Source organism: Heloderma suspectum, chromosome 8 (assembly GCF_057233095.1).
Source record: "Heloderma suspectum isolate Gila_16-S chromosome 8, 16-S_ref, whole genome shotgun sequence".
In the NCBI taxonomy this organism is placed as follows: domain Eukaryota; kingdom Metazoa; phylum Chordata; class Lepidosauria; order Squamata; family Helodermatidae; genus Heloderma; species Heloderma suspectum.
In genome coordinates, this window is record NC_139465.1 from 39,617,255 (window position 1) to 39,638,722 (window position 21,468).

The 21,468-nt window shown below is 47.7% G+C and overlaps 1 protein-coding gene across 1 annotated transcript in view; it reads left to right on the top strand.

Moving 5' to 3' along the window:
- The window catches only part of NECAB2 (N-terminal EF-hand calcium binding protein 2), a 307,800-nt gene that overhangs the window by 23,220 nt on the left and 263,112 nt on the right, over window positions 1–21,468 (top strand). The window contains exon 2 of the mRNA XM_084812033.1: window positions 11,384–11,408. Coding sequence (XP_084668159.1) covers window positions 11,384–11,408 — 25 coding nt within the window. The remainder of the gene's footprint in view (window positions 1–11,383; window positions 11,409–21,468) is intronic.

Genomic DNA, 21,468 nt, shown 5'->3' on the forward strand with positions numbered 1-21,468 from the left:
TTCGCGGTGGGGGGGAGGCGCTTCGCTGCTCCCCCCGCGAAGTTCAGGCCAGGGGGGGAGGCTTCCCGCCTTGCTCCGGCCGAAATTCAGGCTGGGGGGGAGGCTTCCCGCCTCGCCCGGCTGCAAACGCGAAAGTTTTTTGTTTTTTTTAAACGCCCCCTGATAGGCTACGTGACGATTAACGTAGCCTATCACGGCTAGATCTGCAAAGTCAGCTGTGATAGGCTACGTCAATCGTCACATAGCCTATCACGGGTGACTTAAAAAAAAAAAAAAGCGCGTATGCTAATGGCGGCCCCCATAGGGAGCCGCCATTCGCGTTCCTTATTTAGTCGCTGTAGTCTACGTAAATGTTTACGTAAACTACGGTGAAAATAAGGGCAATGCAAATAGCGTTGTCCTTATTTTCGCCGTAGTCTACGTAAATCTTTACATAGACTACAGCGACCAAATAAGGAATGGGAATGGCGGCTCCCTATGGGGGCCGCCATTATCCGTACACACTTTTTTTTTTTTTTAAAGTCACCCGTGATAGGCTACGTGACGATTGACGTAGCCTATCACGGCTGACTTTGCAAATCTAGCCGTGATAGGCTACGTAACGATTAATGTAGCCTATCAGGGGGCGTGTTTTTTTTTTCTTTTATTGCAATGGCGGCGGCCATTGCAATAAATGGGAGAAAAATGTGTATATTTCAATGGGAGAAAAATGTTTATATTTCAAGCATGTAAAAAAGTCAATGGGAGAAAAATGTGTATATTTCAAGCATGTACACCATTGATGCCTATATTTGGAAAGAGATGAATGCAAATACCCCCCCCCCCGCCACCACCAATGTGCAGGAACAAAACTAAAGCTCACAATCTGAAAAGGACATGAGTTGGCATGAGCTTTGAGGTTGGAAATCAGAGAATCTTAACTAGCTCAAGTTTTGCTGATTTTCACCACCTTGCAGTAGGGAGTTCCTAAGACCTGAGTCTCAAAATTTTAAAAAAGGGAACAGCAGTGAGAAAACCACATTTCCATATTTGGTAGAATAACCCACACATTGTTCCTCCACATTAGGGTTTTCTGTCGCTGGGAAGCTGAGCCCTTTATGGGGCCTGATGGATCCACATGATGGACCCCAGCTCGGCTTGCGTTTGCAAGCCAAGCAGCGGGCCAGTTCCCAAAATTCAGGAACTGGCTCTTTTTTCCTGGTGTGTTTTTTTTTTTTTTTTGCAGATCACCATTTACACAAAATTGCAGTTGTGAATATTTATGGAAGTCATGATTTGCGCAAAATTGTGGCTATAAAGAGCACAATTTTCTGCAAATTGCTCTATTTATGGCCACGATTTTGCACAAATTATGATTTCCGTAAATACTTACAGCAGCGATTTCACACAAATCATGATTTGTGCAAATAAAAAACCCTGAAAAACCACGAGCCGGCTCAGCCCGTCATGCAATGAGTCAGACCAGCGTGCTGATGAGTGAAACGGAGTCTGGGGGGCTGAGCTGAAGAAAACTCTTCAAGCTCTACCCCCCAAAATGGATTCCTCCGACATCCCTAATCTTGACAGTCAGTTTTGCACAGAAGGCTTCACAATGCAGCAGAATTTGCCCTATGGTTGTGCTGCCTTTTTCAACAGGATACTTTAGATGGTGGATTGTGGCCTTCATTCATTTCTTTTGAAACTGACTTCACCCAGATTCCAGCATTCTTTTCAGTCTATTTCTTTGCCAAGATGCTGAAATCAAAGCAAATCTCCCTCTCTGTGTCTGTGACAGTATTGCTCAATCCATATTCTTTTGAGTCAAATATTTTTCCATTAAATCCCTTCTGACAGCCATTCCCCCCCCCGCTTTTTTTTTCTTTTTTGCGCCATTGTTACCTTTGAATGTTTTGAGCTATGACCCAGAAAAGAGAAAAGGTTGTTCTCTGGCTGAATGGAAGCTATTTTTAACTATGCCCTTTTATTCCCTCCTTGAAAACAGTGGCAACAACAACAGCTTTTTTTGTATTTGGTTAATCAGATTGTCTTTGTAGTGCAAGTGAATGAATCCAAAATCGAAAGGAGCCCTTTCCTGCACTATAGAAGCATGTGGCTGTTTTCAATGAGTGACACTTACTAGAGCTTCTTAATGCAAGTGTAAAACCATCAAAATTCCTCATGGTGCCCTGATGGCTTTGTATTCTGCCATACCCTCTCTATATGTAAATTTTGCCTGGGGACAGTGGGGCCTAAGATCCTAAGAAAGAATATTATTCCTTCTATCCTAAGAAAGAATAATAAAGTTCTTCATTATCCTTCCAGGGTGTACCAACAAGATGTTTTAAGGGTACACATCCACCCTAATGTGTACACAGAGCAGCAGCACCAGCAGTAACAACCCCAGTGTGTTTTCAACCAATGGCCATGCTGACTGGGAATTATGGGAGTTGCAGCTGGGGTGTCATGCCTCCTCTCTGAGGAGGATCTGGAGTTCCCAAAGACAAGGCCAAGGAGCCACAGATATCATGAGATCTGGAGGAGCCTGGGCCCTCAGTGGAGATCACTATTGCTAGCCCATCCTTCCAGGAGGAGGGCTGTTCTGCCTCTGAGGCAGAGACTGGGCGACCACCTATCCCCCAAGAGCATCATCACCTCAAGAGGCAGGCCAAAAAGGCTCCTTTGAGAAGGGATACTCAAAGACAAAGGAGGACACCCCAGGAAGAGAGGACTCCTTGGGAGCAAAAGGACTTTTGCCAGAGGGCCTGTAACAGACTGCAGCTGAGCCCTGGGTGGGGCTCAGAAAGCTCTGGCTATGTAAGCCTTCAGTTTCAGCCTAGCCAATGCTGGGACAAGGTTGTTCTCTGAGCTCCATTGCCGGGTACTTTGCTTTTTGGACCTAGCCTTGTGATTGACCATTTGTGCTACTCACCCTTGGACCCCTGCTGCTTCACTTCTGGACTGTGTATTGTATTTGACTGCTTAACTGTGCTTTCACCTTTGCTTCTGTCTTGACCACTCCTGCCTTTGCCTGATCCCATGCTGGACTGAAACCTTGGTGCTTGACCATTTGCCTGCTTTTTTGCCTCGCCTTTTGGATTGCCCCATAATTTGCTGTAATGCTGAGTCCGATTCAGCCATAGCAGGACATGGGGGAATCTTAAAACAGCTGGTGGGGAAAGGGTTGTGCTCTCTTCCTCTCTTTCACTCCCAATTGCAGTCTCCCAAGGCTGCTTTTCTTTCACTTTATTAAAAAAAAAAAATCACGGGGGGGGGTAGGGGGGTGCTGCTGGCCACACTGGCCTTTCATGTTTAGTTTGGCAGGATGCACAAGCCAGGGAACTGGAATTGACCATAGCTCATGATGACCCACTAAGCCAGGGGATGGCAACTTCTGACCCGTGGGCCTAATTGGGTCTTTGGCCTTGCCAAATCCAGCCTGCAGAGTATTGAGGCCACCCCCCCAACTCCAAGCTTCACCTGCTGACCTAGGGAGAGGAGTGCTCATTTTATCCCTGAGCTCTCATCAGAGATCAGAGATAACGTAGGGATTCTGTATTGCGTTGTGGCTTGCAGGACCAAGTCTTGAAAACTCAGGCCAAGTCCCTTCCTGCCCCCTGCCTTGCTCATCCCCTGATCAATTTATTTAGTTAGTTAGTTAGTTAGTTATTTTCTTAATTGTCCATCTGTCTGGTCACCCGGCCACTCTGGGTGATGTACAATAATACAAACAGTTTAAAAACAATAAAATTACACATTAAAACATCATTTTCTAAAATTTCCCTAGCCCACCCCAAATGCCTGCCTGAACAACCACGTTTTCAACGCATGGCGGAAGCTCATCAAGGAGTGGGCATGGCGGAGTTCCCTAGGGAGGGAGTTCCACAGAGTGGGGGCCACCACAGAGAAGGCCCTCTCCCTCATCCCCACCTGCCTAGCTGTCCTGGCTGATGGGACAGATATAGGGTTGGCGGAGAATTTCTCCCCGAAACTTCGGGGGGCCGAGCGCCAACGTGTTCGGCCCCCCGAACAAGTTTTGGGGAGAAATCCTCCAAACCCCCGCACCCCCCCCGGGACGGGACTTACCTTCGCCGAATGTCCCTCCCGGCTGCGGGTCCGGCCGGCGGTTCGGCGGGTGTTTGAGCGGGGCGGGAGCGGCAGCCGGTCTTTTGACCGGCTGCCGCCACTGCCATTGCAATAAAAGGAAAAAAAACAAAAACGCCCCCTGATAGGCTACGTGACGATTCACGTAGCCTATCACGGCTAGATTTGCAAAGTCAGCCGTGATAGGCTACGTCAATCGTCACGTAGCCTATCACAGGTGACTTAAAAAAAAAAAAAAAAAGTGTGTACAGATAATGGCGGCCCCCATAGGGAACCGCCATTCCCGTTCCTTATTTGGTCGCTGTAGTCTACGTAAATGTTTACGTAGACTACAGCGACCAAATAAGGAACGCGAATAGCGTTGCCCTTATTTTCGCCGTAGTCTACGTAAATCTTTACGTAGACTACAGTGACCAAATAAGGAACGCGAATGGCAGCTCCCTATGGGGGCTGCCATTATCTGTACACACTTTTTTTTTTTTTTAAGTCACCCGTGATAGGCTACGTGACGATTGATGTAGCCTATCACGGCTGACTTTGCAGATCTAGCCATGATAGGCTACGTGAATCGTCACGTAGCCTATCAGGGGGCGTTTTTTTTTGTTTTTTTTTTAACGTGTTCGCGGCCGGGCGAGGCGGGAAGCCTCCCCCCCGGCCTGAATTTCGGCCGGGGCAAGGCGGGAAGCCTCCCCGCCCCGGCCTGAACTTCGCGGGGGGAGCAGCGAAGTGCCTCCCCCCCACCGCGAACATCCTTCGAGGACAGGTAAGGGACTTTCGTCCACCCCTAGACAGAGAGAAGACCATCTGAGGCTGATCTTGTTGAGTGGCCTGTCTGGTGTTGCTGGAGGCGCTCCTTGAGATAGGCTGGGCCGGAACAGTATAGGGGTTTAAAGGTCAAAACCAATACCTTGAATTTGGCCCAGAAAACAACTGGTAACCAGTGCAACTCCTTCAGCACTGGAGTGATGTGATCACACTGGCGGCTGCCTTTAATCAGCAGAGCCGCTGCGTTCTGTACCAACTGCAGCTTCCGAACCTTCTTCAAGGGTAACCCCACGTACAGCGCATTACAGTAGTCTAGACAAGAAGAGACCAGGGCATGTACTACTGATGGGAGCAGATGGTTGGGAAGGACTTTTCAAGACATAAGCAGGGTGGGGAGGAGGAGTCTACTTGGCCAGTGCTTGCAGGAGAGGGGCAGGAAGGAAGTGCTGTACTCGGTAGGGCTGTGCATGGAACCCCAATCTGCCTCGGAGGCTGCTTCGGGGCTACCAAAGTGGGCACAATTTGCTTTGGGCTGATTTGGCGGGGGGGGGGGCAACCCGCTTCAGCCTCCAGAGCCGAAGTGGGATTTGGACATCCAAATCCTGCTTCAGGCCTGCCCTCAACATGCCACGCCCCCCCCGCTCCTTACCTGGGCCCTCTGGATGCTCAGCGCCAACCCTCTTGTTGTTCCAGGGGCAGGGGAGCTATTTTTAAAATGGCGACTCTCTCTATATCTTGAAATAGATCCTGCAGGATCTATTTCTGGAAATAAAGGGAGTCACCATTTTAAAAATCCCCCCCCCTCTGAATTAGATGATGGCGGCCAGCCCAGGTAAGGCGTTGAGGGCTGGTGGCAGCAGTGGGTGCCACCTGTTTCGTGCCCCCTCCGCCTCGCCTCGGAAGTGGCCCAAAATGCCCCACTTCAACTCAGGCTTTGGGCCAAAGTGGTGCACAGGCCTAGTCCTCAGCTGGTACGTCACATAAGTGTATACGCTGCTTTTCCACAGCAAACTGCACCCCAAACAGCTCACATTAAACAGCAACGTATCGATACACATTACATTTGGGGGAGGGGTGAGAAAACATTGTACAAAATAAACACAGGATAAATATTCAGTACTGCAATGAAATAATCTAGGCTTAATACATAAACGAGTACAGAGCAAAGTCAGCATCGAGAGCTCCCCACCCTGAAGAGAGGGAGCTCGCCCTCACTGTTAGCATGAATCCCGCAGCTGTCTGAGGGCAAATACTGCCAAAGAGGACAGGGCCTCTTCACCAGGCTAAATGGCTCCCAGCAGATCCTCATCTCTCCAGCACAGGAGGCAGACAGCAGCCAACGGGAAATGCTGGGTGTGGTAATGGTTGAAAGTCCTCTTCCCCAGACTTCCAGACATCCGGGCTGCTAGCCCTGGACTCTCCTGCATGGCAACTTCTGAAATATGTGTATACGACACTATCCTATGGCAAGTTTCTATACCACCCAATAAGCTGTCTAGATGCTAAAAGCACAGAACCTCTGATTTGGGCTGCCTTGGTGGTGGTTGGAGACCAAGGCCACCTTAGCAGGTGTGCTTTTAAAACATTCTTGTAACTCAGTCTTTAATTGATGTATCATACCTCGCACCTGAGTGGCTTCTCAGACTGATTTTCATCAGGCATTCACTGCAGCTGCCTCCTCTGTCTTCTCTCCCAATATTGTTTCCACAAGATGTATTCCGTTATTATGTATTCCCCCTCTTCCCTGTTCTGCTTCTGCTTGCTTTGATCTAAATTTATCTCCTTCCCACGCAGAGCGGATCGGTGTCTCTTCTTTTACTACTGTACATTAATTATACAAGCAGTGCAAGATCATGGAGACTTGCTTGCTGACAACCTCTTTTTTTCTTTTTCTTTTTTTAATGCCGGAGTATCAAATATCGCTTCGCTTTGCTTCGTCTGCAGTCCTACCATTGTCTTCTGGCTTGAGTCCCTCTCTCCCCTGGCTTCAGACTTCTCCTCTAGTATAATGCTACATCTCCTTCGGTTGCCTCCTTTTTCACAGTGAAGGTGTTTTCCAAGAAATTGGGGGCTGTAATGTGCATGCCGGAACCCCCTCTGCTGCAATTAGGTTATATATGTCACACCTTGATTTCTCCCTGGTCATTTGTTGTTGTCCGTTGTTTGTTCCTGTGATGCTTCTGCAAGTTGTCTGCAGTGCATCTGCTAAATGTTTGGCAAAAGGGACGATAAAGGGTAAATCTGCCAGTTACAGTGTCGGGGGGGGGGTGCCTTCTTGCAAGTCAGTTTACTCACGCACAGGTACGGCAGCAGAGCGCCTCACAAAGGAGGCAATGCCAGTGGAACAGCTAGGCTATTTTAGACCCTGGACTTAATGATCTCATGGTGGGGCCCTTCACAGTGTAAAGATTACACAGCCCATGTGTATTAGGGATGGGAGAACTCACTTGAGTCTGCCCCACAGCCCACTCGCCGGGTCCCCGCTCACTGCTGCTCCTGCTCTCACTGGGATGCGAGCCGACTGGTGGTTCGCAGGAGCCTGGCATGCGGCCACCCACTTCCCTGTAGGGGTGTACGGATTGTACTCACCCTCGTCTGCTGCGGGGTCTGCAATCCAGTCCTCCCCCCGGAATCTTCCCTGGCCTGCTCCACTCTGCGGCAAGTCCGCGGAGCCACCGGCCACACCCAGCTGCAGCCGGACTTCTGGCCGCTCCCATGCAAATGGAGTCCGGCATAGTGGACGCCATTTGCATCCCTGCCTTTTGCCATGACAGGCTATGTAAAGATTTACGTAGCCGATCACGGCAAAAGGCAGGGACTCAAATGGCGTCCGCTATGCCAGAAGCCATTTGCATCCAAAGACAGACAGCAGCGGACGGGACAGGCGGCAGCGGACGGCCGACGGCAGGTAGGATCCGGCCACTGCAGATTCCCCCAGGTGGCGGAGGTGAGTCTTTCATTCTGCTGTGGACTCCAGGGGGCCAGATTCTTAGAATCCGGCCTCATTGGAGTCTGTGGCGGAATTCTCCGCCATCCCTACTTCCCTGACAAGCTGCTTCCCAGTTGGCTCACTGAGAGCAACTGCGTCCCTCTCTGCTGGGCACTGGCAGAGGGAGGCAGGGTTGCTTGGCAGCAGCAGGATGGGAACTGAGTGGGAAGCGCCATGGCGTTTCCCTCTCAGCTCCCATCCTGCCACCACCACCACCACCGAGAGCAACTGCGTCCCTCTCTGCTGAGACCCAGCAGAGAGGGACGCAGTTGCTCTCAGCGGTGGCAGGATGGGAGAGCTGCCAGCCACTCGGGCCAGGAGCGGGCGCTGCTGCGCTTGCCGGACTTGGCATGTGCCAAGTCAAGCAAGAACAGTGGTTTGTGGATTGGTGTCCGGGGGGCCAAACTGGAAAGAACCCGCCGAGCTCGAGCCCCCGAACGGATGCTCGTGACATCCCTAATGTGTATTACTTCAGTTGTGAAGCATACAACTAACACTTCTGAAGCACAGAGAGTTCTGGTACACATAACTATTTATTTGATTTATACCTCACCTTTTTACCAACATTTGCACTCAAGGAGGTGCATATAGTGGTTCAAAAGTGTGAAATTAGGTAAATTCACATTAAACTGTGAACTGAACAAATTTCTCCCTCATCCCTAAATTTGGGGAAGGAAAAACTTTCCCCTCATTCTTCTTACTTCTATATAGACTAGGGATGTATGAAAGTCACTTACCTGTTTGCGGATTATGTTGATGGTGGGGGGGAGGCGTTCCATCCCTCCCCCCGGAATCCTGGCTGGCCGGCTCCACTCCGCAGGGATTTTGCGGAGCCGCCGGCCGGCTCCGCCAGCAGCCGGACATCCGGCCGCTGGCTAGCAGGGATGCAAATGGCAGCGGCCATAGCCACCGCCGTTTGCATCCCTGTAGTCAGCCGTGATAGGCTATGTAAATGTTTACGTAGCCTATCACGTCTGACTTTAAAAAAACAACAACAACACGCATACGCAAATGGCAGCGGCCACGCCCGCCGCCATTTGCATTCCTTATTTTGGCATGTCTTAGTCTACGTCAAGATTCACGTAGACTAAGACGGCGAAAATAAGGGGAACGCAAATAGCGTAGCGGACTCGGGGGAGCGAGGGGGTGGCAGGCCGTTCCGCCACTGATTTCGGGGGGCCGAATGCCGTTGCCGCCATTACAAGAAAAGTAAAAAAAACCCAAAACAACGCCCCAGTGATAGGCTACGTAATGATTAACGTAGCCTATCACGGCTAGATTTGCAAAGTCAGCCGTGATAGGCTATGTTAATCGTCACGTAGCCTATCACGGGTGACTTTAAAAAAAAAGCGCGTACGGCTAATGGCGGCCCCCATAGGGAGCCGCCATTCGCGTTCCTTATTTGGTCCCTGTAGTCTACGTAAAGATTTACATAGACTACGGCGAAAATAAGGACAACGAAAATAGCGTTGCCCTTATTTTCGCCGTAGTCTACATAAATCTTTACGTAGACTACAGGAACCAAATAAGGAATGCAAATGGCGGCGCCCATGAGCGCCGCCATTTGCGTACACGCTTTTTTTTTTTTTAAGTCACCTGTGATAGGCTACGTGATGATTAACGTAGCCTATCACAGCTGACTTTGCAGATCTAGCCGTGATAGGCTACGTTAATCGTTACGTAGCCTATCACAGAGGTGTTTTTTTTTTCTTTTGAAGTTCGTGGCTGGGGAGACGGGGAGCTTCTCCCCGGCCTGAATTTCGGCCAGGTGAGGAGGGAAGCCTCCCCCCCCGGCCTGAACTTCGGGGGGAGCAGCGAAGCGCCTCCCCCCCACCGCCAAGCAAGCTGCGAGACCAGGTAAGTGACTTTCGTGCATCCCTAGTCCCCAGACCATACTTGAGCCCTTCCTGTGCTCAGCAAGCAGCCCGCACTCACCGTGGTGGCCTCGTCGAGCACCGCGGTTGCCATTTTTTGAAAAATAAAGTAGTGATCACAAAATGTACATATTTGCGCATGCATGAAAATGCACATTTCTGTGAATATACACATTGGCAAAAAGCATATTTTCACATATATGAGTATGTGCATTCTCAAAAATGTGCATTTTCACGCATACACAAATATGCACATTTTGTGATTGCCATTTTATTTCGCAAAAAATGCTGACTGCAGAGCTTGTCGAGGCCACTGAGGTGAGTGCGGGCCATTCACCAAGTACGGGCAGGGGACAAGCAGGGGCAGGGGCTCAAGGAGCGGGGTTCGAGGGTGCAGGCAGGGGCAGTTTCGCTAGATTCCCAGATGGAATCAGGCACCCACAGCATCCCTAGGAGCGATGGCCATGTGGAGTCCCTGAGTTTTCGTATTTTTTATTTTTTACTTTCCTGAAATTTACGCATATTTATTCATAGGAAAATATGCAAATTTCTGATGAGGAAAAGTTAAATAGAATCGGGACAATATGCTAAATGTTAGGTACTAAGGCAAATAATGTAAATTCTTATGAAACCTCTTATGTAATTATTTGAGTATCTTTTCCGCACGACAAAAAAAGGGGGGGGATCCGCATCCGTCTGTGACTGCCTGACAAAATACAGATGGAGTGGATTTTACATGGATTTTACATACATCTGTGCATCCAAAAGAGGGTGTAGCCAAAAGCAAAAAGGGTGGAGTCCAAACACCTCAAACACCAGCATCATTCAGTTTAAGGCTCTTCCTGCCAGCTGCTAAGCCTTAGGAGAGGCATTTCAACCTTTTAGGACAGGGAAGAAATTGTGCAACTGCTGAGAAACCAGACAGGCAGGAATGGGGTAGTGGGAACCACTTGGTGGTGTGGGCATGGCCATCTGGGGAAACTTGGAGGGCTGGATTTGGACTCCAGGAAGACCAGATTTGGTCCCCTGGCCTGAGGTTCAACACTCCTGCTTTAGTCAGATGACCCACCTAACCTCCAAAAGTGGAAAGACATGGAGCAAGGCTGCTGTAAATGCTCTGTTACCCAAATAGCAGTGATGATTGCGATTCTGAAATAGTTCTCTGGACTCTTTAGACTTTTGCATGTAGCTAATATTGGGACACATCTGCTCTTTATACCCAGACCATTTCCCCCAAGCTACTATTTGCTACTTGCCCCATAAATCTGGGCAAATAGCAAGTTGTGGGATGGCTAAAAGTGTTTCTTTGGGAAAATGCTGCAAGGGGAAATGGCTAAACCTCCTGTCCTCCCATGCCATGATCCCAGTCTGGATCGTTGCATCCTGTAGTGGCTGCTATTTGAAAAAGTTTAAAGCAACCATCTCAAAAATTGGTTAAAGCCATGCATCTCAGTCACTATGCCCAGTCGGGCCCTGGTTGAAAGGGCAAACTAGCATGGGAGAAGGCAGGCCTTCAGTTACCCTGGGCTCAGGTTGTAATCCCCCCCGCCCCCGGTTTGGAATAATTAGTCATGTCCATGACGTTGCATAGTGAATCGTTGCATGTGCTCCATGTTTGAATTGTGGAAGCCACGCCATTATGAAATGGTAAATATGTGTCTTTCTTTCATTCTAGATCTTCAGACGAGCTGACAAAAATGGTAAGTCTTCCTATTCATGGTGTGTGTGTGTGTGTGTGTGTGTGTGTAGATTTCGGGTCAGTGTTATTTTTGTATTTGCAAGGAGGATCATTCAATCATTTGAGCTCCCACTTTCAGCACGAAGGGGTACAAACCAGACCACTTCAGTGAGGCCATGGAAAGCCAAACATGTCGAACGGTTGTGATGAATTCATATGGCTTTGGATATGAAAGTAAATGGATTGTATCCCTAAAGGTGCCACTAGGTCCAGGGCCCCTGAACGGCCCCCTGACGGGTGGCTGCAGATGGCTGTGGCTAGTGGCAGAGGTTCCTCCTCCTTCTCTTCCTCCTCCTGTGCCGGTGAGCTGCTAAAACAGGGGTGGACTATGTGTGGCCCATGTGCTGCATGTCCCCCCCCCCATGCATGGCAGCCCTCCATGCTGCCCCTAAAATTCATTTAAACCTTTTGTTGCAAAAAGGCATCCTTAGTGGCCACTGAGCAACAAAGGGTCAGAATTAGTTTGCAAACAAGCTATTTTCTACCCCTTTGGTACTCTCTAGCCTCTTGGACACCATTTTGTATGTTTTGGGCACTCATTGTTGGGGGGGGGGATGCAGCCTGCAGAGAGATCCAGGAGCAAAATGTCCCTGGACCTCCCAAAGTTGCCCACCCCCGCGCAAAAGGAAAATGCCACAGCAGCAACTGATAAAGACATCATCCCCATACACACCATTTCAAACTGTCCCCCCCCTTTTAACTTTGATTAGCTGAGCATTCCCCCAATCAGATACTGCTTTTGGGGGACTTGGCCAATTAGGCCACCAGAGAGATGAGAGGAACACCTCTTTGCGAGTCCAGTTTCCTCATTAGTCATGCACCCACAAAGGCAGTGTCTGATTGGCTTAGCGCACTGCTCATCGAAGTTAAAGAAAAAAATACTTTATTTAAAATGGTGCACAATGGGCTGCAACCTTCAGCAGCTGTTGCTGCCGTGCTTTCCTTTTGCGGCACAGAAGGAGGAGCCGGAGGAGGCCTTCAAGAAGCATGCACCTGCAGTTATTTGAAAAGGATGAAAAGGGACATACTGTGCAGTTCATTCTGCGTTGCTTGCAAACCCATCTTCAGGAATAAACACGGTGATGGACAGAGGGTAGGGCAGGCAAGGAAAAGAGGGTATTGTCCAGTGTGTAACTAGATGTTGAATCAGCTCTGGAGGAGTTATGGAGCAGCCCTAGAACATGCTCCTGACGGTGCAAAGGGGAGCTGTAAGGGCTGTGGATGAGAAATGGAATTGTCGCATAAATGCTAGTAAAATACAAGCAGGAAACCTTCCCTCCCTGCCTCACATTTAAAAATAAATCCCAGCTGTGTAAGTGATTTATGGTTGTATAACTGGAGAGTTGCATATTTCCTTTGATAAAATGCCTTCAACTGTATGTAGATGTTCTCTCCCACCCCCAGCTGCACCCCACCCCCATGCTAAATTGGAACCGGAGCTCTAAAAAGCTCTGCCAACTTGCAGGCTACCATTTTCATGCCCTGCAACTGTTACACCCATTGATTAGGTATGATGCATATTGACTTGCCAGCTGTACAAGCAATTGGTTTCCAATACTGCAGCTTTCCTACCAGCTGTACTTAGAACAGGGGTGGATAACTTGTGGCATTCCAGATGTTGTCCAACTACAACTCCCATCATCTCTAAGCATTGGCTGTGCTGGCTGTGCTGATAGGAGCTGGAGTCCAACAATATCTGGTGGGCCACAAGTTTCCCAGCCCTGACGTAAACATTTAAACTTCCTTACACTCAATCAGCATTCAACTGGAGGATCTATTCCCATATTGCCCATACCTCCTGATATATAAAGTTTTGAAAAAAATTAAAAATATTTTTATAACTAGAAGTACGTATGGGCAAATGAGCGATGTTCAAGATCACTAGAATTCTCCAAACATTGCCTAACGCTCATCTCATGCTCAATTCCTGTTTACATTTGCAATTGCCGCTTACTCTGTGCAAATAGGAATACTGCACAAATTGAGCAGTGATTGAATGTGAACGTTGCACAAATTTCCCCAAATTTGCACAAATGTCCTAATATGTGAGACTTTCTTCCATAGACTAAAGCAGGCTGATTCAGTCTACAGGGGAAATTTGTGCAAATTAGGAAATGTGTGCAAAAGCAAATGGCGAAAGTTGCACAAATTGAACACGAATGCATGTCTGGCAATGTATGGACCTTTTTGGCAGATTGCTCACACTTGCAATCACATTTGGGCCTTCAAACAGGGTAGACTTGCATGTTTTGTGAGCAAAAAGTAACTTCTCATACATCCCTAACCAGATGGCTAGTGAGCTGGCCAGATGGGCCCCAGAGTCATTATTACAGAAGAAAACTGGTGGGCAGCCCAGAACTTCATTTGTAAGCTGTGGGTGGTGGAGAGTGTTCTGGCTGGGTCCTGTGGAAAACATCCCAAAGGCTAGAAGAGTAGTGGGCAGCAAGGGGAAATTACCCATGCTGTGTGTGTGATTTTGCTTGTCAATTTTGGGTGCGGTCTGTGTTTTAGCTGATAGATTTGTTTCTGGTGTGGTGTGTACATTTTGCCTATGTGTCTTTCTCTAAGAACTGCCCATTACTTCTGAGAAATGGGTATTATGTTGAGCTTTGTGAGAGCAAATACGTGATTTGGCATAAGTACTCTGCCTTGTACTTAGGTTCTTGGCTAAATTGTTTTTCTTTTAGCCTCACCGGTTTGCCTTTTGGGGAGTGGGTGTTTTGTGAATGGCCACGCCCATTTGTGAATGGGCAAGCAACTTCCATGTCATCCAATCTGTGAGAGAGCTCACAACATGTTCTCAAAATCCCAAATGTGCCCACCAGTCCAAAAACGTTGGGGACCCCCACTATAAGGACTTGGGCGCATGCCTTTCCAGCACTCCTACCTGAGATCCATGTGTTCTACTACAGCTGAGCTGTGCCTCTGTTTACTCCAACTCACTCATGCGTATTGGTCATTTGAATTACACAACATTTGTAGTGTGTGTCCTGGGTTCCAAAATGCTGTCTGTCTGTCTAGCAATAGAATGCAATGTTCTGGTCAGATTTCAAAGGAATGACTCCAGATGTCTTAGCACAGTGTGTCCTAGCTGCTCCTTCACTGTAAGCACCCTAATCTTTGGAGGCTCCCCATTTCCATGAGAGGCGTGAGGATCCAGAAGGATAAGTTGCAGGGTTCAGTGGAGACTACAGCAAAGTAGGTGTCCCCAACCAGTCGTGTCCGACTCTAGGGTGTAGTGCTCATCTCCATTTCTAAGCCGAAGAGCCAGCGCTGTCCGAAGACACTTCCGTGGTCGTGTGACCGGCATGACTGAACACCGAGGTGCACAGAATGCTGTTACCTTTCCCGCCAAAGCGGTACCTATTTATCTATTTGCAATTTCATGCTTTCGAACTGCTAGGTTGGCAGAAGCTGGGACTGAAGACAGGAGCTCACTCCGTCACGCAGCACTCGGGTCTCGAACTGCTGTCCTGCTGACCTTCTGGTCTGCAATTCAGCGTCTTAACCACTAAGCCACCATGGCCGACAGCAAAGTAGAGCTGTGTGCAAATGTCCTCTTGACATTTTCCACCCAACTTGTGGAAAGAGATGGGGAGGGGATTTCTCCAGGGGAAGGAGAAATTCAACAACAGTTTCTCATGGGGGGGTCCAGGGCTGCCTCTGGGTTTTTGAGAGCCCTTGGGCAAGACACCTCCCACAGCGAGTCAACCTTCTCATTGTTATTATCACCAGCTGCTACTATTCCCCCTTCTTTCTCATCATTGCTTCCACTTCCTTGCTTGACAGGTGGAGAACCAGTGAGTAAGCAGGCAAGGGCATCTACTGCTCCTCCTTCTCAGCACCACTGTTGTCTGGGAAAAGGGCAAGTAAACAAGAAGTTTGTAGTGGTGAGGGGAGCAACTCCAGGGAGCTTCTGTCAGTGGCCCCTGCTGGGGTGTGGGCCCTCAACAGAGGCCCAACCATGCCTACCCTTGATGCTGGCCCTGGGTGGGGCTCACTGTTAGCAGGGCAGTAGCACAGCTTCTTTATTTCGTTTTGTTTCGTTTTGTGCTGCCGCAGCGTGTTTACAGCTTGGTCACTATTGTGCATCCTCTACAATGCCTGAGACGTAGCACCGTTCTGGGAAACTGTGGGGTAAAATGGAAGCAGCCTCAAAAAGGGATAGAGACTATTTAGTGAGAATTCTGCATAGAATATGTATGTTACTCAAGGCAGCTTCCAATAAGTAAAACTAGTTCTAAAATTAGTGCTGTGCAGACAATGTCTTCTGTGGGTGTTTTTTTTTAAAAAAATCATTCTTATTCAATCTAATGAAAAATACATTTCTTTAAAAAAAAACTTTCAAAGGAGAAGACTTCAGGAAAATTCTTGTGGGTGGGCTGCTTGCACTTTATTTATGAAGTGGCCAAAGTGTGTGTGTGTGTGAGTGTCCTGTCTAGCATTGTACAGTCATCTCTCTGGCAGTCTGCAGCCTCCCAGCTGCCCACACTTCAATTAAAACCCAGCAGGAGTACTCCCATGGGGCTTTTTCAGATCAGGAAGCGTGGGCAACTGGAGTGGCTGCAGGGCGATGGGGAGATGTAATAGAAAGAAAACAAACACACACAGAGACAGACAGTGGAGGCTGCTGGCTGAGATGTCAGTGGGGTGGTGAATCCTCTCTGGATTTCAGTCCGAACCAGTCAGAACTCTAAAGGAGCCATCCACACTCCTTTCCATCTTGTATAGATCCTTTGGAGTTCTGAATGAAACCTGGAGAGGATTTGCCACCCTATTAGTATTGGAGCCACCAGCCTCCACTGCACACAGAACCCTCTGCCATCTCAAAACGGTAAAGTAAGCTCAAGAAAACCACCCGAAGAAATTCTAACATGTCCTGGGAATGAGACACAAAAACGGAAGCCTCTTTTTTTCGGGGGGGGGGGAGACTTTCAGGAAATTTGAGGACAGATTTTCACGCAGCACTAATTAAATACAACAACAATATCAACAAAACATAACAAAGGCATAGTAGATAAAACACTGCCTCCAGTTAAAGAGAACAAAAACTAAACAAGAACACCAGATCAACTTGGCAAATTAAAAACCTGAGAGAGAGAGAGAGAGAGAGAGAGAGAGAGAGAGAGAGAAAGAAAGAAACAGTCTTCACAAGCAGTGGCAGAGACTCCAAACCTCACAGAACAAGCTATTCTACAATATTGGTGTGGCCACTGAGAAACCCCTCAAATTAGGGCTTATAGAGAAATGTCTGTCCCCTCGAACACTTCTTTCCACACAAAAATTTGCAGCAGGAGAACATTTGGCTCTGCCCATGTCTCTAAAGCACCATCTGTTCCCCCAAAAGCACACAGCATCCACTAGGAACCACAACCAGCTGCAAAGCTCACCAACTCCTGTCTAACTTGAGGGTGGGGAATTGCTGGGCTGTGGGTTGGATGTGGCCCAGGCTGCCTTTGTGTCGGGCCTATGGCATCCTTTCTCCCCCCCCCCCAAGCAATCAGGTTTGGCAGAAACGTCCCATTTCTGCCAGTGCAGGGGGGAGGTGAGACAGCTAGAGAGGGATGGGGAGAAAGAGAGAGAAAGGAGAAGGGAGAAAGAGAGAAAAGGAGGGAAGAGAGAGAGAGAGAGCTCAAGAAGGGAGAGGAAGAGAGGGAACAAGAGGGGGAGGGAGGGAGAGTTCAAGAAGGGGAGAGGAAGAAAGTGAATGAGAAAGGGGGAGAGAGAAAGAGAGAGCGCTCATGAAGGGGAGAGAAAGAGAGTGGATGAGAAGGGGGAGAGAGAGCTCAAGAAGGGGAGAGAGAGAGAGAGAGAGAGAGAGGGAGAGTGGAGTAGATCCAAAAGGAGTGGGAGAGAAATGAAAGAGAATGGAGTGGATGGGTGTGATTTGGATGGGTATATGTGTCTGAGACAGAGAGAGGGAGGGAAAGAGGGAGGGAGGGAGAAGGAAGGAAGCAAGGAAGGAAAATAGGATGTTGGGTGTCGCTGTCCCTGCCTACTTCTGGCTTCGGCCCCGCCCACCAACAGCTCTGGTCCTGCCCACCTGCTATTTGCCCCCCTCCAAGGGAATGCAGCCCTCGTGCCTGCGAGGGAGTGTCCCCATCCCTGATCTACTTCCCAACTGTTATCCTGCAGTTGCCATCTACTGACGTCAGTATTGTTGTAAATAGCTATTAACTAGCCACCAGCTATTAACTTTCATTAAAGTACCATCAAAAGAAATTGCAAAAGCTACCTTTTACTGGCAGTTGATGAAATGGACCAGACAGACTCTTCCAACCTAGGAAGACATTACAATCCCCAAAGCAAGGGACATAGAGGCTGTCTTTGGGTCATGTGCAATGATGTAACATTGCATTTGTTCTGAGCTACCAAGAGTTAAAAACTAGATGAATCTGTCAATTTCAGTTTGCCTCCATTTCTCATTTTTCCAGCTTTACAGTTTGGTTCATCCCAAATGTTGAGAATTTAAAAAAAAAGTTTGTGTGGAAATCTCCTGATATCCACATTCTTGTATGCAGTTTTGCCTAATGTACATATTTTCTGCAAGCAATTTTCCTAATATAATGCATTTTTGAATGTTATATTTCACAGATATATGCATTTTGTGAGCACTTTCCCATAATATCCCCTTATAATGAACTTGAGCACACTCTGGGAGAGAGCAGAGGACAGGAAGGCCTGGCGTGCTATGGGCCATGGGGTCACGAAGAGTCGGACACGACTTAATGACTGAACAGCAACAATAATCCCCTTATAAGTACGCATTTTGAAGGATAGCTGAGTTTCAGTTCATGTATGACTTGGAAAGAGTGAAATTTCTCCCCCATCCCTATTAAGACCCTAGTGCTGTCAACAGGCACTGAGGTATTCTCCTGCCGAGGTAATACATGGGGATAATTGCTTTCTGATGGCTTCCTTAGCTTAACTGGAGTCCTGCTCTACAGCATACTTAGAATTATCATAAATCCTGCCCTGTTGGGGGCAAACATGTTGCTCTAATCCAATGGAGTTGGTGGCATGCTGTGATGCTTTGTCCTTTCCATGTGGCTACAAAGTAGTGACCTGTAAAAAATGGTTAAAGTTGACAAATTATGGCTGCATTAACAAGTAAAAGGGCAAAGTGTTAAAACATAGCCAGCCCCGTAAAAGCCTTTTCATGTTGTGTTTGTCAGACTTGTAGAGGTGAAATAAAGTAAAAATTGGAGTGAAGTCACTGCAGGTTCTAAGCGCTGAGCCATTACTTAATAGCCTTTGCAAGCAGCTACTGGGCACCTCAAATTGAAATGGGTTTTGCAAAGTTGGTTTGGCATATGGATTTAGTGCATCCATCCCTGAATGCCTCTTGGATGGAATGCTCAAAAGCCATGGCAGAGTGGCTATATGACATTAGGTGATTTGTTACCATTGTGGTTGAGGTCCCAGGATAGTCCAGTGAGTGAGTTGTGTGGGAGGAAAAGCTCCACAGTTTCCCCCTCAGTTGTTAGCAGGGGAGTGGGCAAGGGACCGCATTACCCCACCGACGTGATTTCATTTTCAGCAAATCACTTTAGCCCTGAATGCATGTTTGTCTATTAAGAATCAGTGATGGGTACTAAACATACATACAGACAGTTTGAATAATGAGAATTTCACACAACGAAGCAAAACAAAACATAACAGAAACCTGTTAATATTTCTTCAGCTTCTAGTTGATTGCTAACCAGCTGTAACATCTGCTGCAAAAACTTGAATTGTCATAATATTAGGGAGATGGGGTGTTGGCACTTCGAATCCTGTCACGGAATCTGAAGATGTACATCAACGAAGTGCTAAGACAATCGGTTTCCATATGGAAAGTATGAATGCGTGGTGATGGATGGAGCAACCTAAGATGTGATTGAATGAATGATGGCACCTAAACTCATTTCTGGCTCAGAAATACAAACCTTGGTGACCTGTAATGCTTACTTCAAATGAGTTCCAGTAAGCCTGATGGAACTAGGGATGTCAGAGACATCTGAAATGGAATCAAATGTCCTTATACAAATCTATGGTGCAACCATACTTGGAATACTGTGTGCAGTTCTGATCGCCACACCTAAAAAAAGATATTGTGGAGTTGGACAAAGTTCAGAAAAGGGCAACTAAAATGATCAAGGGGCTGCAATATCTCCCCCATGAGGGAAGGTTACAACAGCTGGGATTGTTTAGCTTGGAAAAAAAGGAGGCTAAGGGGAGACATGACAGAGGTGTACAAGATTATGCATGGTGTGGAGAATGTGGATAGGGAGACATTTTTCTCCCTCTCTCATAGTATTAGATCCCAATATTGTCATCCCATGAAGCTGATTGGTAGGAGATCCAGGACAGATAAAAAGAAGGACTTCCACACACACTGCATAGTCAAACTATGGAATTTGCTACCACAGGACATAGTGATCACCACCACTTTGGATGGCTTTAAAAGGAGGTTAGACAAATTTCTGGAGGAGAAGGCTATCAATGACTACTAGTCTTGATGGCCATGTGCTACCTCCAGTACCAGAAGCAGTGAGCCTATGTACACCAGTGCTGGGGAACATGGGCGGGTGGGTGCTGTTGCACTCATGTCCTGCTTGTGGGTTTCCAATGGGCAGCTGGCTGGCCACTGTGTGAACAGAATGCTGGACTAGATGGGCCCGTATGTTCTCATGTCTTTGGATTTCTATGAATTTGACCTGCAGCTTCTGCAGTAGAGTGGCAACTTCCAGTTCTTACAGATTCTGCAGACTTGTGGACCTTTTTTTTCTTTTTAACCTTCTAGAATTTTATGCAAATTTAATGGAAAATATGCTAATACATATGGCATTAAAAAACACACCAATGTTTTATACATCCACAATCTCTCTTCAGCCTCCACAGTGTAGCACTAAGAAAAATCTGTAAAATATTGCATACCAGCTAAAGTTACATACATTGCAACATATGTTTTTGTGTACTTTTCTGCAACTTTGGGAAATTGGAAAAAATCTGATTCCACCAATGAGCAGATGACAGAACAAAAGACACTTGACAATCCACGAAATGCAGACGGAATGGATTTTACCAAATCTGTACAACGCTACATGTGAAAGGGTTTTAATCAGGTCATGGGATTTTTCTTATTGTTGATGGTTTAAAATTTCTTAGGTCATAGCATCAGAGAATCAGAGAATCGTAGGGTTCGAAGGGGCCTATAAGACCATTGAGTCCAACCCCCTGCTCAGTGCAGGTATCCAAGTCAGAGCATCCCTGACAGATGGCGGTCCAGCCTCGTCTTGAATGCCTCTAGTGTGGGAGAGCCCACCACCTTCTCATGTAATGGGTTCCATTGTCGTATTGCTCTAAGAGTCAGGAAGTTTTCCCTGATGTTCAGACAGAATCTGGCTTGCTGTAACTTGAGCCCATTATTCCATATCCTGCACTCTGGGATGATCTAGAACTAGGGATGTACGAAAGTTCCGCCACGGATCTCGGGGAGGCTGAATGCCAGCACATTCGGCCCCCTGAAATCGGTGGCGGAATGGCCTGCCCCCACGCCCCCACGGGACGGGACTTACCTTGGGCGGATCTTCCTGGCAGCAGCGGCTCCGGCGGCGGCTCTGGCGGTGGTTCGGCGGTGGCGGCTGCAGCGGCTGGTCTTCCGACTGGCTGCCGCCGCCGCTGCCATTTCCAGGTTAAAAAGAAAACAAAAAACAAAAGATTTACATAGCCTATCATGGCTAGATTTAAAAAAAACACCGTGATAGGCTACGTAAATGTTTACGTAGCCTATCATGGCTGACTTAAAAAATAAAAAAAAAAACGCGCGTACGCAAATGGTGGCGGCCATGGCCGCCGCCATTTGCGTTCCTTATTTTGGCACGTCTTAGTCTATGTAGCCTAAAAAATATTGCATTTTTTAGTTTTTAATCTTTGTTAACTGCCCAGAGCTTCGGCTATTGGGCTGTATAGAAATGTAATGAATAAATGAAGAAGAGTAGAAGTAAGGACAGACAAAACCTCCTCTGCCTGCCCCACAT